Genomic DNA, 15,950 nt, shown 5'->3' on the forward strand with positions numbered 1-15,950 from the left:
CTGTTCATCCCGGGGCACGGATTTTGAGGCTCCTAGAGTCGAAGTTGGCCCACTGTGCGCAGACCTTGTGAGTGAAAGTGATGGACTGCGCAATCTTAACACACTCGGCTGTAGGACGTCATTTTTTCGTTTAGCTATTCATTTATGTATTGATTTATGTCATTGCCGCTATCTTCAACTGTTGCGTAGACGTGCTATCGGCCCAGCGGCTAAGGCCCAACAGGCTTTCAATGCTGACGCAATGCGCAAAGTAAAAAAAAAAATTAATGAAAATGCAAATTCAATATTTTGGAACTTGAAACAAAAGTGAATTGGGGGAAAAAAAAAAGAGTGAACATTTCCAGGTATATTTATGGTTTTCTTGCGTTGTGACATGTTTCGGTTTGTTAACCGTTCGGCTAACGGCAAAAATCATTAAACGTCCTTAACTGTTACTTTTTTTTTTCCATAAACATCTTCATAAGTACTTTTTCCTTGGTTTTCCCTTGTCTATTAGATGCGACATTTTGTTGAGGACTCTTTTCTTTACGTCATCATCTGTGCAGCGTGAATTCTTTTTTTAGCCGAAAATTTACATACTGTGATTTGTTTTTTAACGTCGGCCCATTTTTACGATGGCGACGTGTATACGAAAAAAAAAAAAAAAGAAAAATGGGGAAAAGAAGACGAAGAGAGGAGGGCGGGCTGGCCGCTCTCGTTGACATCGAAGTGAAATCGCAAGAGAGGCTAACGTCTTTTTGTGTATAACAAACCGGCGTTCATTGATGGAACGAGCCACGCTAACTCGCCGTTATATTAAGTACGCCACATACTCACAGACACGAGGAAGAAAAGAAAAAAAAAAAAAAAACCCTGAATAACCAATATGTTGTGTGCATATTGTTTTCTCTTTTTTTTTTTTTTTTATGTGTTGAATTTTTCCGCTGTGGGGGCGGAGACTCGTACATAACGGAACGATGAATTCCACGATCGTATAGTCATTCATCTTGTCAATTGTTTGTCGCTGTTTTTTGCTTCCCCATTTCTTTTTTCAAACATCGTTTGGAAACAATCCGCACATAATCCTTATTTTATTTTTTTTTTTCTTTCAACGTCTCCACCCCCGTCAGCATAATAAATTAAATGGGGGGAACCAAACAGAAAAAAGAATGCAACGCTGGTAGTTTTTCATGTGCGGTCAATCTCGTTTCCACCCCGTACACAGTTACACGCGTATCCCGTAGCTCTGCGTGACTGTTAACTATTTTTATGTCCCTCTGATCGGAATGTTTTTTCTTTCCCCCAATTTAATTTTTTTTTTTTTTTACTGTTCGATTCCCATCAGATAATTTTTAATTAGTTTCCTCTCTTTCAAGCCAAAAACTGTGCGCGTGTGTCAACTGGACTTTTCTTTCTGATCGTCGTGCTCCTGCGTGTGAAACATGAAAAAAAAAAAGAGCACGATTGCAAAGGGGAGGCATTCCGGTCGGTGAAAAGTGTCAACTTTTGGGCAAGCACGCGTGTTACAAAAATGCGGTTATTTCCTATACATGGTGTACGGTCGTCCCATGAAAGTCGTTTGAAAACTGTGTTCTAGATCTTCTTCGTTTCTCCTCTCGTTTACATGTATGCGTGATGAGCAAAAAGGGTGTAAGGTGGAGTTTGAAGCGTCACAAGTTCTGAAAAGAAATGAATAAAAATACGAGGAGGTATACAAAAAAAAAAACAGCCAACTGGAGCGCGATAAGACATTTTCGACCGCGGAATTTTCTCTTCTCTATAATGTATTCCCATTTCTCGTCTTGCCACTATCCATTTTGGAGTCATTGCATTTTCTAATTTGTAAGAATTCTTTTGGGTTTTTTTTTTTCCCTACCCGTTACGGATGAACCCATGCCACATATACTGTATAACCTTTTTTCTTTTAGTGAATAATATTTTTTTTTTCCTGCTATGTACCATGAACGTGGTGACCGATAGAACGCAACGAGAGATTAGAAATTTAAAAAAGAAAAAATGAAAGACCAGTTTTCTGGACTTCGACCTGTTGAAAAAACACACCACGTATAGCCGGTCGCTGAACTCGTCTCTTCTTCTTTTGTTTTTTTGTTTTTTTTTTTAGTTTTGCTTCTTCAACAGCCCACGGGCTGTCGGTGTAAGCTGTTCTTCCGGTTTTTTTTCTACATGTTTCTCCTACTGCTAACGTTCCACAGTTTGTTTTTCTTTTCGCCTATTTTTTTTTTTTAAGAAGAAAAAACCTTCCCTCCCATCTCATAAGAGAAACATAATATAAATTAAAAACACAGAAAACAAACAACGGTCGTTAAAAGACCCGATGTCGGGTGCCATTCCTGTTTTTCTTCCTCAGTTTCTCCGTTTTTCACGTTCTGTAGTGCCGCCTTTGCGTTGAGACCAGAACAAAAAAAAAAAATAAAAAAAATAAAAAAAAATAGAAAAAGACATGCCGGACGTAGACCCAACTGTCTGACAGATTATTTTGTTGTTTATGTGAAGACTGCGGGTATTAAATACCACACACAAAAAAAAAAGTCCGGCTCGTCCTTTTTTTCTTGGCTCTTGTAAAGAGAGAGAAAGAGAGCCGTGACTACAATTTTTGTTGTTGCCGTCCTGCTATTTAAACAAATAAAAACAAAAACTTTTCTTTAATTGATGGCTTTGCCTGTGTTTTATTATTTTTTTCTTCTGTTTTATTTTTTTAAACTGTCCTTGTTTTTTTTGTTTTTTAAAGAGTTTCTATCTGGCAATGAGTTAGCTCTATCGATGATGACAAAGCGAATAATTCGTCTCCGCAAATCTTTTAAAAAGTAATTATTTTTTCCCCTAAATATTCACATACAATAGTATAAAAAAAAACAAAAAACAGCAACAACATGTAAGCAAGCCTGCCCTACATCCGCGCTGCGGCCCTCAGCGCATAGAAAGGTAAAAACAAAAATAGAGAGTCCGCTAAAGGTGTAGCGCGTCTCTTACAAAATCGCAGATTTTGCTGGGTGCCGCTAATTATTATTTTTTTTCATCGCAATCCCATGGATAAGAAAAAAAAAAAAAAGAAAAAATAAACGTTACAACAGAATTTTTCATAACGCAGAATGAACGAACTATGTGTTGCATTACGTAGCAACTGCAACTGTCGAGTGAGTCTGCCGGCCAAAGTCTACCGTGCTTTTTATTTCTGCTTGTGGCAATATGGGAGGAGCCCGAAACACCCACTTTTTTTTTTGTGTGTGTGTTCCAGCAACACATACAAACCGAATGGGTAAAAGGAAGAAAAAAAGAAAAAAAAAGGGGTGGAGGAAAGGAGAAACTAGCTGCTAGTGTACAGGTAGTTTTTTTTTCTTTCAGTCTATAGCCGAACGTAGTGGAAAAAGAAGCAGACAGTTGAGAGCCAACGGCTCAACAGTCAACATCTCTTCGGCAGTCAGCAGTATTTTGAAAAATAGAACCATCCACGTCTAGCGCCACTGTTTGTTTGTTTTTTTTCATTTGGGACTCCTCTCCTTTTTTTTTTTTTTGAAATATATAAAAAGGACATTTACATTATCGAATTGTTGTGCGCGCTGTGTGTGTGTGTGTGTGTGTGTGTGTCTCCCTGACAAATTTTGCCTTTGCTTTTTATTTTCCAGTTCTTCTTTACGTAGAAGAAGAAATTTGGAAAACAAACAATCGTCGTGAAAGTGAATCGACTCACCGATGAAATTGAAACGTTGACGAAACTTTTATTTTTTTTTATTAAGTTTCTTGTTCCGGGAAAAAAATTTGAAGAAAAAACAAAAAAATGAGTCCTATAGTTTGGACCGATAGTGAAGAATCGTAGGAAATTTTCGATTGTTTTGTTTTGTCTTTCCTTGATTGTGCGCTAACGAGCGGAACTGGCCAGTAAAAAAAAAAAATTCTTGATTTTGTTCGTGCGTTCGGGTTCAGTCACGCAAATAGAACAAGAAAAAGAAGCAAAAAATAGAAACAAGAAAAAGAACAAAAGGAAATAGAAAAAAAAAAAAAAAAAAAAATTAAATTAACGACATGGCGTTTCGCGTACGTGAAGGCAAAGTTGTTCCGCCTTCCTTGCGATCCGATCACCTTGCCAACCGCTATGTCCTGACCGGTCCGATGAGTCACGGACCTGGCGGCGGATGGCGGATGCCCCCCGTTCGTGTCGTTGGACCGCAATCTCATCACTCTTCTTTCGCTCCGGTATTCGACGGTCATCGTGATCCACCCGAGGACAAGTCGCCTAATAACAAATACCTGTTTCGTTCATCGCAACCTCACCTCGTCCAACCTCAAGCGCATCTGTGGGCCAGCAATCAACAGCAGCCCGGATCGCTGCGCGGTCATCCGCAGCAACCAGGCTCATTGCGCAGTCATCCGCCCATGTTGCCACTACCTCCGCCACCGCCACCAGGAGCCACGCAAGTCGGCGGCAGCAGCGGAGCTATGAAGAAACAACAATCAACGGTAGGCAACAATTCGCAACCGCTGAGACGAGCCGTTTCATTCCTGGATCGGCCCGATCTGGTCCAGTCCAAGCAGACGGCTGGCAAACAATCGAAATCGCTCAAATTCCAAGAGGAGGACGAAGTCACGTACGACCCGTGGGCAGTCGAGAACGGGGCGTCCAAGTCGACTAAAGACAACACGGTCAAGAAGATGGGCCGCTCGAAGAGTTTCATGGACGCATCGCAAAACGGGGCGCCAGTTTCGAATGTCACCGAAGGAAAAGTGCGCAAAATGCTGCGCAAAAGCGCTTCGATTTTGTATCCGTCTTGGCTGGCGGCCGCCAGGCGGAATAGCCAATCGCACCATCCGTCCGAGCAGCAACAGTCAGTAGGTGATCAACATCCGAAAAAGGAATGGCCAAGCGGTTCGAGTAAGCGACCGTCTAAGGACGAGTCACGCCATCAGCCGTTGAACGAGGTCGAAGACCTGAACGGCCATCACGAGATGGAGAACGGACAAGAGTCGGGTACGGAGGCGACGCTTTGCGAGGATTCCACGCAGAGAGCAGGTGCAACAGGTGACGATGATTACGGTTGGGAATCGATGGAGAAAAACGATCGCCTGCCGGCAACAACAACTTCAACTTCAGCTGGGAAAAGTGTTGCGGTAGACGAGCCGGCGACGACAGTAGGCACGGCGGACGTAATAACAGGAGGTCCGACTCCCCGTCGTTCGACGATGGTCCAATTGCCACGCTTAAGCGAGCGCAATCGCCTCGTCCAGCAGCAGCAACAGTCGTCTCCCACGGCGGCCGATCACCCGGCAGGTTCAGTCCTCTCTTCATCCTCTTCGTCCACTTCCTCTTCGACATTGCCCAACAGTAGGAAACCGGCCACTAGTAAATGGCACATCTCTTCCGGCGGGCCGAAATCCCTGGCCGTTACCACCGTTCAGGTGGGTCGCAAACAAACGTCGGCCCCGACGTTTAAATCGGCCGAGAGACGATGGCAGAGTTTGATCGTTTTGCCCGATTTGAACGATGCCAAATCGTACGATGATGGCAGCACGATGGACCATCATCGCAGCTGCTATCCAGTGAGCGGCTCCGTTTACGACGAGATGCTCGATCAACAGCACAAGAGGAGAAACAAATCGACGACCGGTTTGATGGGCGCTGGCAAAGCAATCGGCGGATCGGCCAGCTTCCTTGAGATCGAGCGAGACTACGCAACGGTCAGCTGGGAGGACTTGAGCGATTCCCATTTGTACCACCACTTGCATCCGATCAAGGCCCTGTCGCAAACGTCGCTGGCCATCGGTCAGCACCAGCAGCAACAGCGGATGACGTCCTGCCCGTCTTACGAATCGCTCGACGACTATCTGATCACGTCGGACGATGAATCGCGTCGCCATAACAACCGCAAGACGTCGGATTCCATTAGCAACTCGCAATCGCAATCGCAGCTCGTCTATTGCGACAGTTTCGAGAGTCTGCCCAGGCCGCCACCGCCCGCCGACGCCGATTACAGTCCGCCCGATATTTCGCCCGACGACTCGTCCGAAACGCACCGCGGCGATCGTGAAAACCGCACCGGCGGGGGCAAAAATCGCGTCCGCGTCAAGTTGCAACGCCTGCCGACGTTCATCCAGCGCCAGGAGGCCTGGCAACGTAAGCCGTGGAATCAGCGAGCCCAGCAACAGCAGCACCAGCTGAAGGTGTTCTCCTCGTCGTCGGGCATGATTCCGGAAGCTGATACGCCGGAGCCGCTGGCAAGCGGCCACAATTGGCGCTCTCGTACCAGCGACCAGGAAGAGGAGGAAGTGGATGAAGAAGAAGACGATGACGACGATGACCTTTCTCGCGCTCCTGACCTGATCCATCATCGGAGCGCCGTGGCTGTGACAGGCCGCGGAGGCGGAGGCGGAGCTGTTGGTATCAAGAGGTCGATGCCAGCTGGCAACGGCAATGCGGATCCCGTCTACTGGCACGACTGGCTCCCGCCGCCAGCCGCACTCCTCGATTGCGGCTGCGGTCTCTGCCGCATTACGGCCAGCATGAACGGATCGGGCACCTATCAACTGAGGGCCCCCATGCCGTCGTCTTTATTCGCGCCTCCGCAGCCGCCGTCTCGGCCACCTCCACCGCACGTTTTCCCTCCGTTTCAATTGCACCGCCAGAAGCAACAGCAGCAACAACAGCAGCAGCAACAGCTTCATCACAAGTACCAGCTGCAGCAGCAACGTTTCCAGCAGCAAATGCGCCAGTTGCCCGCAATATTCGGACACGCAGCAGCGAAGAATAATAATTCAGCCATCCGGCGAGATGCCTCTTTCCAGCAGCAGCAACAATCGACCGCTAAACCGCCACCACTTCGCAAGGTCCTTGTTTTATTTCGCCCCTTTTTTCTTCATTCCCATTTCTGCTTTTATGGCTTTTTTGACGTGGCGGATCTCGGTTCGGGTTTTTTTTTTTTGTTTTTTTTTTTTTTGTTGCGTTCATCGGACCAATGTCACTGATGACCGTCAATGTTCGACTAGTTACGCTCGATGGAACAGGCAATTTTTTTTTTTTTTTTTTTTTTTTTTTGCAAACCAGCTCACTGAACATATATATTTTTTTTGAGCTGGGAAATGCATCAGAATAAGAGAGAGAATTTGAAGATGAACGCGTGTGAAGTAAACGCGTGAAACAGAACTCGCAGCCGCTGGGCGGAAGCGATCCAATGCGGGTTTTTGAGGTTTTTTTTGTTTTTGTTTTTAAATACCATTCCTCTACTTCTGTCTTTTTTTTTTTTTTTTAAATGGCTTTAAATGCCCTGCAACTGGCAAATGAAAACAACTGCGGGATTTTTGCTCGTTATATAGACGCCTAATGTTTCCGTGCAACCGCGGGATGTAAGCAACCGAGCGCATCTTTCCCAATTAACTTTAAGCGTTTGTTGTGTTTTTTTGTTTTTTTTTTAAATTCCATTATTCCTATCTTTATTTTCTTATTTGGTTGTTTGTTTATTCAATCGAATAATCACAGGATCTCGCGTTCCCAACACAGTAGAGGAAGATTACGGGGCAACTTGTTATTTTTTCCCAAGCTTTAATGAAGTGTGCGGGGTGTTTCAGTCACACACACACACACACACACACACACACACACACACAATCCCAGTCGCCTTCTTGCCTTAAAAAAAAACAAAACAAAGATCTCATGGTGAAGGTTTTTCCTCTTTTTTTTTTTTTGTTTCCGTTGTTGAACAACAATCTTCAACTTCATCAATAAGTCAATCACCTTGTTGCTAGGAAAGGGAGGATAGCGAACGGGATGGAGAAAGAAAAACAACAACAGCTGTGTATAATGTTCAAATTTGAAAATGACGGAGCCAAGAGGTCAACAGTTGCTGCTGTTGTTTCTCTTGTGTTTTCTCTTGCATTTCCTCATTTTCTCTTTTCTTCTTCGAAATTGTTATGCTTTATGACTTATTATGCGCATCTTTTTTTTTTGTTTTGTTTTATATTTTTCCTGTCATTTTCTTTTTTATCTTCGTCGGCCACGAAGCGCGACATTTGAATGACACAATCTTCGCGATTTGAATTTCATTTCATTTTTTTTTTTTTTATCGCGCCAAGCCAATGTCTTGATTTGAAGATGCAAATTCATTTTCTCTATTATTTAATTGAATTTCAAAGAGAGAAAGCCTCTTGCTTTCAAATGTATATACGTATAAAAAAAATTCATTTAATATTCCGAAACAAATTAAAAAAAAAACTTTTTTGATTTGATTAAAAGGAAATCTTTGATTGAAAACAGGTAAAATGTATATACACAACCAGTATCCATGTCTGTCTATTGTATAACAATAGGTGACATGTTTTTTTGTTTTTTTTTGGGGAGGTTTGTATAGAGACGGGGGGAGGGTGACATCCGGTCCGGAAGGGAGTACGTAATAGATTAGATACCAGACAAGGAGTAGGGGGAGGGGAAGAGAGGAGGATCAGGTAGATAGACAAAAGCAGACAATTGTTGCATCCGCAACCGGTGTAGGAATGTATTGGCCGCCGGTTTTTCGGCTTGTTGGAATTGTTGTCATGTTGCACGGCAACATTGTCATTGCCACATTGTCATTGTTGTCTGCCTTTACTTGTTTCCTATACATATTTTTTTTTTATCTCCCCTTTTTTTTTTTTTTTTGTCTGTCTATATATTTCGAGTTAGTTAAAAAACAAAACAAAAAAACAACGTTTCTTTATTACAACCGTCGAAACATCGGAGCTCCCGGTGAGTCACCGCTTCGGCATTCCGAACGTTAGGGGACGTTGAAAAGATGTTGAGGCTGTTTTATCAGTAATGTACATTTTGTGCCACCAATCGACAGCAATAACAAAAGAAAACATAAACAAGAGAAAAAGAAATACTCTTTTTTCGAGGGCACTCACGACATTCCAATGTTCTTCTATCATTGCCGCACAAATGCAGGTGTGTATAATAAGGCCAACTACGTAAATAAACAGCGCAACAACAATGAGAAAGAGAAACGAAATGGTACAGCAGTGCTAAGTAACGCATGGGTAGCGAGCGCAGCCAGTGGAAGACGATGGCAGCCAACAGTCCCTTCGCGTTCGAGGGTATAGAGCGTGAGAGCGCAAGAGCGCTGAACGCAAAACCGACAATTCTGATTAACATCCGGTTCTTCGTATATATAAATCCCCTTAGCGCCCATCTTGATACACACTATAACCATTGTTTCGGTTTGAGCTTGATTTTTTTTTTTTTTTTTCTTTTCCAAGTCTTTTAAGTAGAAAACCTAAAAATAACTTTGATTCTAATAGAATGTGCGTGTGAAAAAAAAAAAAAAAATGAGGAAGAAATAAAAGGAGACCACGAATAAGAACAAATCGATGCGCATTATCATGGGAATCTCATGCTGAGGAGATTCTTTCGGTTGTTGTTGAGTCGATATCTTTCGCGCATCTGGTGTATCGAAAGAATTCCAAATAATCGAAACAGAATCCTCGCATGTTGAGCTTTCGGATTTTTAGCCCGTTTCGGTCGACCTCATTGTCTTCGATACCCCTCCCCCCCCCCCCCTCCCTCGATTTTTTACAGTATCTACGCGGGAAGGTTATACCGCGGGAGAAATCATGAAATGTAGTCTGCCTTTTTTTTTTCTAACTAAATTCTTATCGTTTACTTTGCCCCGTTTGGTGAAAGTTGCGCCTTTGACATGCCGATTGAAATTCCGCCGTTTTGATTGCAACGAATGCGTAGAAAAATCCCGACATTTCACGCGTGAATTGAACCATCATTCAAGAAATAGTGGATGATTAATGTCCATTGAACTTTGGCACATATAAAAAATAAAAAAAAAGCAGCCAATTTTTCTTCCTTTTTTTTTTTTTTTTTTGCCGAGCTCTTCGCGGATGTCATGTCAACTATTTCTTTCTTTAAAGTGTACACGTTAGCCTACTTGCGCTTTCCTTTTAATCCGCTTGATGTATGACGGATACGTTCGTTTTTTCTTTCCACGTTCGTGTTGGTTTGGCTATGGCGAGCTGACAGTTATTCACAGCAAGCAGAAAATTGATACACTTTAAGGCATTCGTTACGTTCATATTTCTTTTTTCTTTTTGCCTTCTCCGTGTATGCACAAGCGCGTTCACGCACTAGTCGATTTCTTTTTTCGGGGTCGAGCCCAACCAATTAACCTCGATGTAGCAGTTGCAGAAGTAAGTTGTAAATGGTACTAGCGGCAAGTGGGGGAAGACAAAAAAAAAAAAAAATTGTACAAAAATAACAAGAAAATGGCCTCATCATCAGACATCCTCAACTGGTTGCCGCTCGAAAATAAGGTGCAGATGAGGGAGGAAATCAACGATGCCGTCACGCTTGGAGAGAGTGGCAAAAAAAAAGGGAAGATGGATGGAGAATGGCCTGCTAAAGAGTCGTTGAGCAAGTCGAGTACTGGATCAAGTTCTCCACGAAAAAAATAGAGGGGGAACGAGTAAACACATCAGAACTAGTTCCATGACACTCTTCTTCTATTTCTCATCTTTTTCCAACCTTTTTTTTTTGGCCAAAAATGACGAAAGAGGCAGACGAAAGTGCCTTGTCCCATTAATTTGGTTACTCGGTCAGACTTTCTTCTTTTCATTCCCTTTCCATCATCGCGCTCGCACAACGATTAGAAACGCAAACACACCTGCATCTTAGTCTGTTTGTTTTAGTTTTTAAAGTTACGCTATCATAAATTTATGTATTTTCTTTTTAATTCTTATTTTCCTATTCTCTTTGGTGTCCTTCATCATTGAGCGTGAGTTCCACTTGTTCTCTTACTTGCACGACAACTTATTTTTTCTTTCACGAGAGATCCACATTGAAGACCCACCTGCTTTGCAGTCGATATGGTTTTCTATGATTCCTTTTTACGTGACCGCCATTTTCTCATAACCTTGTCAGCTTGAATAAAAACCTTTGTCGGCTGGGGTTGGGTCGAAGGACTCTCTCATCGTCTTTCGGGAGCGCTCCGGCGACCGTGACCAGAAAAAAAAAAAAAAAAAAAAAAAAAGCTCTGCGGTCTCTACGCACGCAGTAATATATTCAATACACAAAAGGGACAGAAGAAAGAAAAATAAGAAAATATTTTGTACTCGCTGTGTTCTTATAGCGACGTTGCCGTGTACAATATTCAAAAAAAAAAAAAGAAAAAGGGAAAAATTGTTTGGTATTGTGTTTTTTAACACTAAAGCGCCACAGTTGGCTGATCGTGATTTGTGTCATTGCCATCTCCTACCGCCTTGACGTAGATACGTATATAATTGAGCTTGTTTCCGTTAACCTTTTTTACACGACAACAACTACAACGAGCGAAATATGGATACAACATAGCTGCTGCATAATTTCCGCGCTGCATTATTATTTTTTAAATAGAGCGTTTATTCAAATGTCCTTCGCTCGAGGGGCATTTTTACTCTTCTCGGTTGTTCTTTTTTTTTTTTTTTTCTCTTTCGAAGGGCGTTGTTGCATCTCTAATGTGCCATTCCATTTTTTTTTTTATTCATTCTAAGATTAAAGACATGAAGACAGCTCATTTCGTTCTCCATGATGAGGTGAAAATAAAACATGGGTGGAGTTACTTCATTTTTGCCTTCGGATGAAGTTGTCATCGGCCCGGATTCACGATCATTTTGATCGACCTCCTTTATCCCCAACCAAACTTTTATTATTCTTTTTATTTAAAGGCTTTTCTTTAACAATCGGCAACAGTCGGATGATAAAGCAGAAATATTCTGTTTCTAATTTTGAGCATTTGACGATGGGGAGCGGCTGCCTTCTCTTAAGGCCGCGGCAATCAAATCCGCCCCTCGATTGTCCTTTTAGTTCACAAAAGAATATATACGTATGTAATTCTTTTTTTTTCAAACGAGCCCTTCCTTTTCTCCTATTTTCTCTTTCTTTCTCTCTTTCTCTCTGGTGCATCTTCGTGTCCGCGTCCCAACAACATCGTCCAATGTGTCGCTATGCGTGCGTGAGCGGTACCCGTTTTTCCTCTTCAGCAAATTTTCTGGACTTCCAAAAGTAAAACCCCAAGATTTTGTCTGTTGCCTCTCTCGCTGTGTGGTTCTTCTTGTCTTCTTCTTTTCTTTTATTTTTTTTCTTCGGCTCGACAGCCAACAGTTTTCACGGGGCCCTACTTTTGACATCGTAAAAACCGGCATTACGACGTGATTTCTCTTAATATACGCAAACAGGATTCTTTCTTCTTCTTTCAATCCCTTTTTTCTTTCTTTCTTGTTCTTACCTACGTTGTGTTTTTTCTTTCATTGTTGCATCTCTGAGATCAGCTTGATTTCGTCATTTTTCCTCTCCTTTTTTTTTCTTACCATTTTCATTGCCCGTCGTAGATGTCTGGGAGATGGGAGGTCTTTCCGCCCCATTCGGTCGTTAAGTCTAAGACGTCCAGGTGGGTTGGTCCACCGATTGAATCGTGTCGTAAAACTATTTCACATCTCCCACAAATAAGACGAGGAAGTGCTAGAATAAAAAAAAAAATATATACTATATATGTATACGTATCGTGAAAATGGCCAACGAACGAAGGACGCTTTAATAGTTTTTCTCTTGGCAAAAATAATTGGGAAAAAAAAAGGGTCTGCGCAAATTATCGTGAGAGGATAAGGCCATTTATTTTTTCTCGGTTTTGAAATTGCCGAACATTTCAATTCAAACCAATGCGTACGCATCGTTCGGTTTTTACATGTGTGGTATAAGAAGTGAGTCATGTGCGTTGGGCTGGGAATAAGACCGACACGTTAGATTATGATCATGACACATTTGTTAAATGTTATGATGGTTAGAGAAGGGGCGGAAAAACCTCTTTCTCCGCCATGTGAAAATGTGTGCTTTTTGAAAAAAGAAAAAAAAAAACATCTCTAACAATCGAACTGAATCACGCGCCCGCACTATCCTGTCATGTGTGTATAGCATCTCCAATCTTCTGACAAGTTTGATTCGGATATCTTTTTTTTTTTTTTCTTCTTCCCCGTTCTCTTTTGAAGATTAATAAAAGAAAAGGCAGGGAAAATCCAGGTCGTGGGATTCAATATCCCAAACGGGGAAAAATGAGGAAATTGCTGTAGCGGATTGGAGAGACGATAGGCGAACGGTGCAGTTCTTCCGTCTGTTTCACTTAAGGCGAACGTATACAGCACTCAACGTCAAATTTCGTGTTGTCAATCACTTCGAAATCTGATAATAAGGGGAGGTAAAAAAAAAAAAAAAAAAAAAAAAACGACAGAAGAAAACAGTTACGACTACCTACGCACACACACACACACACATAACGTATCTGATATTTGATTTTCTCTTTCGCTTCACCTCTCTTTTTTTTTTTCCCCAGCGAAATCAGATTCAATTCAATCACAAGTTGTTTGTGTCTACCAGCAGGAGGCATGCAGTAGTAGCGATGTAATGCAGCTGCGCATAAATCTGAATTATTATTTTTATTTTTTTTTTTTTTGCATCTTGTACAGTACCTCCTCTGCGTACGTTCGTTGCTCAGTTGCGCTTTACCAACGATAGCGAACTTCGTCGTCCTCTTTTATTCTTTTTCCCAGTTTACAAAACTAATCTTGGAAACAATAAATTCGCTACAGTAGTAATGATAGCAGTAGTAGATGGTTATGTCTGGCCACAATTCAATATATCAGTAAGCCAACAGTTTATTTTGTTTTTTTTTCATCTTACGGTTTGCACGAAGTAGCCCCCTGTTGTTTCCGCTTGCAACGGTTGATGGATGACCGATTTTTTCGATGATAACTCAAAACTGCCAGCCAAAAACGGCTGGCTACCCTTTTAAAAAAGAAGACAGTCTCACCGGATATTAGGAATAGCGTCGATTACGGAGGTAGTGCGGGAGAGAGGATCTACGTGGCTTGCCAAGGAATGCGTAAAAACTATTAGGCAAAAAAAATGTACACACGCAAAACATATCAAGTGTGTTTTATTCGCACAACGTCCAACGATCCTTCCAATGACGAATCACATTCGTTCCAGCTGCTGCAGACATTTTATTTACTTGCCATACGTAGCCCCGTTTGCTTTTCCCTTTTTTTCTTTTTTTAAACATCGTGATTTTCTCTTTTTCAAAACCCAATTGGCCGAAAATGTGAGGCTTTTTTTCGGAAGACAACGTTTCATCATCATCATCATTATAATCAGGCCCAAAACCGGACGGCCAGCCTTCGTTTGTCTTACCTACCACCTCCTTCCCCGCTGAGACTCATAATTGCACGAAACAGCAATAGGAAGAAAAGATAATGTGTGTGAAATCGGAGTGCCCTGCCTACCCAAAGGCACTTTTCTCCCACTAACTAATAGGTAGACGGTTAACTAACGAGACGCTGCAAATAAAAGAAACAAACAGAACAAAAACAAATTGAAGACGAAGGACAAAAAGGAGCACAAGGCAACTGCATCGATCAGCCGATGGATGGTGGCCAGCTCTTCGGTGTTGGTTGCTGTAACCGGCCTTGGCGTGTGACGCATCTAGACGCCAATGGTTTGGTGCGGTCAGTTTGGTTTGCGTATCCGCTGATTAACACGTCGGCCGTCCTAAATAATCATTTTTTTTTTTTGTTTGCTGCTTTCGTCTGAATTTGTGTTCGTGTGTGCAGCAGCGGCCTTAATATTTTGTATAGGGGCATAACCATTGGGACATCGCCATTGAGCCGGAACAGAACAGGTTTTATGGAGATGGCTTTCCGTCTTTTACTTTTAGTCTGCCGTGATGGTTTCCCTCCTCTAGTTTATGTCGGCTGTTTGGTTCTCATTCTGAACGATGGCTTTTCCCTTCAATTCTTCGCTGCTATTCGGCAGCGTAGAAGCACCGATAATAGCACAAAATCATGTTGGCGTGCTGCTACGTGCCCAACGTTGTGCACAGAACCCATTGGCCTACATCGGGCACGTTAGATACAGCACAACGATACAAGAGCTCAACCTAATTCTCTTTTTTTGGTCTCCTTTGTTCATCTATTTCTTTCCGCTTTTTCCATGTCGCGGAAAAAGTCTCAGGTTTATTTGGTATGGAAGAAAAAAATCCAGTTGACTGCCGAACGTACTAAATAAAAGAAATTCAAACTAATTTAGATTTAAAAGCAAACAAGTTATTTGGATCTTTTGCTATAGAAATGGGGGCTCCACGAATTGTGGTTCGACACGAATGCAAATGTAGCGAAGCGCTTATTCATTTAACACTCGAAATTGAAGCGATCGATGACATGCGTCTTGGTTAGAAGCCACGGACGTACAACACAATCCTTTTTTTTTTTGCGGCTTACAAAATACAAATCCATCTTTTCTTCTGTATTTTCTTGTTGTGTGTCACATAGTTTTTGAAAAAGGCTTGCGACATCTCAAGTAAAAACAGGCTCACCGCAATGTAACAATCGCCACTCACGCTCTGTCTTTATCCTTTTGCTTTTTTTCGATCTTCTCTCTCCCTAAGTCTCTATCATTCCTGCTGAAGGAAGCACCCTTTATTGACGAGCCCGTTGTACATGTGACGCAACCACAAAAGAGAGAAAGAGGATCCTACGCACCGCTGTGGCATCTACCGAACGCGTTTGTCACTTCTGTACACTGCGTCAGATCTTTTCCTTTTGGAAAGAACAATCGATTGAAATGACCTATAGTGCTTGCATAAATCCCGTGTGCTCATTAGTCATGCAAACTGGCTTGCTTTTTTTCTGCGCAATAATGACTCCCGTCACCCAGTAGCCCTTGCGGTTGTTATTAATCTTGTCAACATGTTAGCGATAGACCACCCCTCTTTGGCCAGAGTTTGTTTTCATAAAGAAAACGGTTGATACGACAAGACGGATGGAAAAAAAACAAGGAAACTTTCTTTTGTTTTTGTTGTGATACTGCCTCCACTGTGGGATGATGGACAATCACGGTCTTATTATTTAGTCGTGATTTTAGATTAAACCCGGTAGTAAATGAAACAGAGCTTGGTCAAGGA

At 42.3% G+C, this 15,950-nt stretch overlaps 2 protein-coding genes across 2 annotated transcripts in view; one reads left to right on the plus strand and one right to left on the minus strand.

The window, feature by feature from the left end:
• Window positions 1–568: 568 nt before the first annotated feature.
• The window catches only part of LOC130691055 (putative inorganic phosphate cotransporter), an 84,085-nt gene continuing 68,703 nt past the window's right edge, over window positions 569–15,950 (minus strand). The window contains exon 12 of the mRNA XM_059495649.1: window positions 569–578. The gene's annotated coding sequence lies outside the window, so the exon portion shown is untranslated. The remainder of the gene's footprint in view (window positions 579–15,950) is intronic.
• The window catches only part of LOC130691487 (uncharacterized), a 29,032-nt gene continuing 16,479 nt past the window's right edge, over window positions 3,398–15,950 (plus strand). Inside the window, exon 1 of the mRNA XM_057514442.2 lies at window positions 3,398–6,816. Coding sequence (XP_057370425.1) covers window positions 4,021–6,816 — 2,796 coding nt within the window. The 5' untranslated portion in view covers window positions 3,398–4,020. The remainder of the gene's footprint in view (window positions 6,817–15,950) is intronic.

Source organism: Daphnia carinata, chromosome 1, assembly GCF_022539665.2.
Source record: "Daphnia carinata strain CSIRO-1 chromosome 1, CSIRO_AGI_Dcar_HiC_V3, whole genome shotgun sequence".
In the NCBI taxonomy this organism is placed as follows: domain Eukaryota; kingdom Metazoa; phylum Arthropoda; class Branchiopoda; order Diplostraca; family Daphniidae; genus Daphnia; species Daphnia carinata.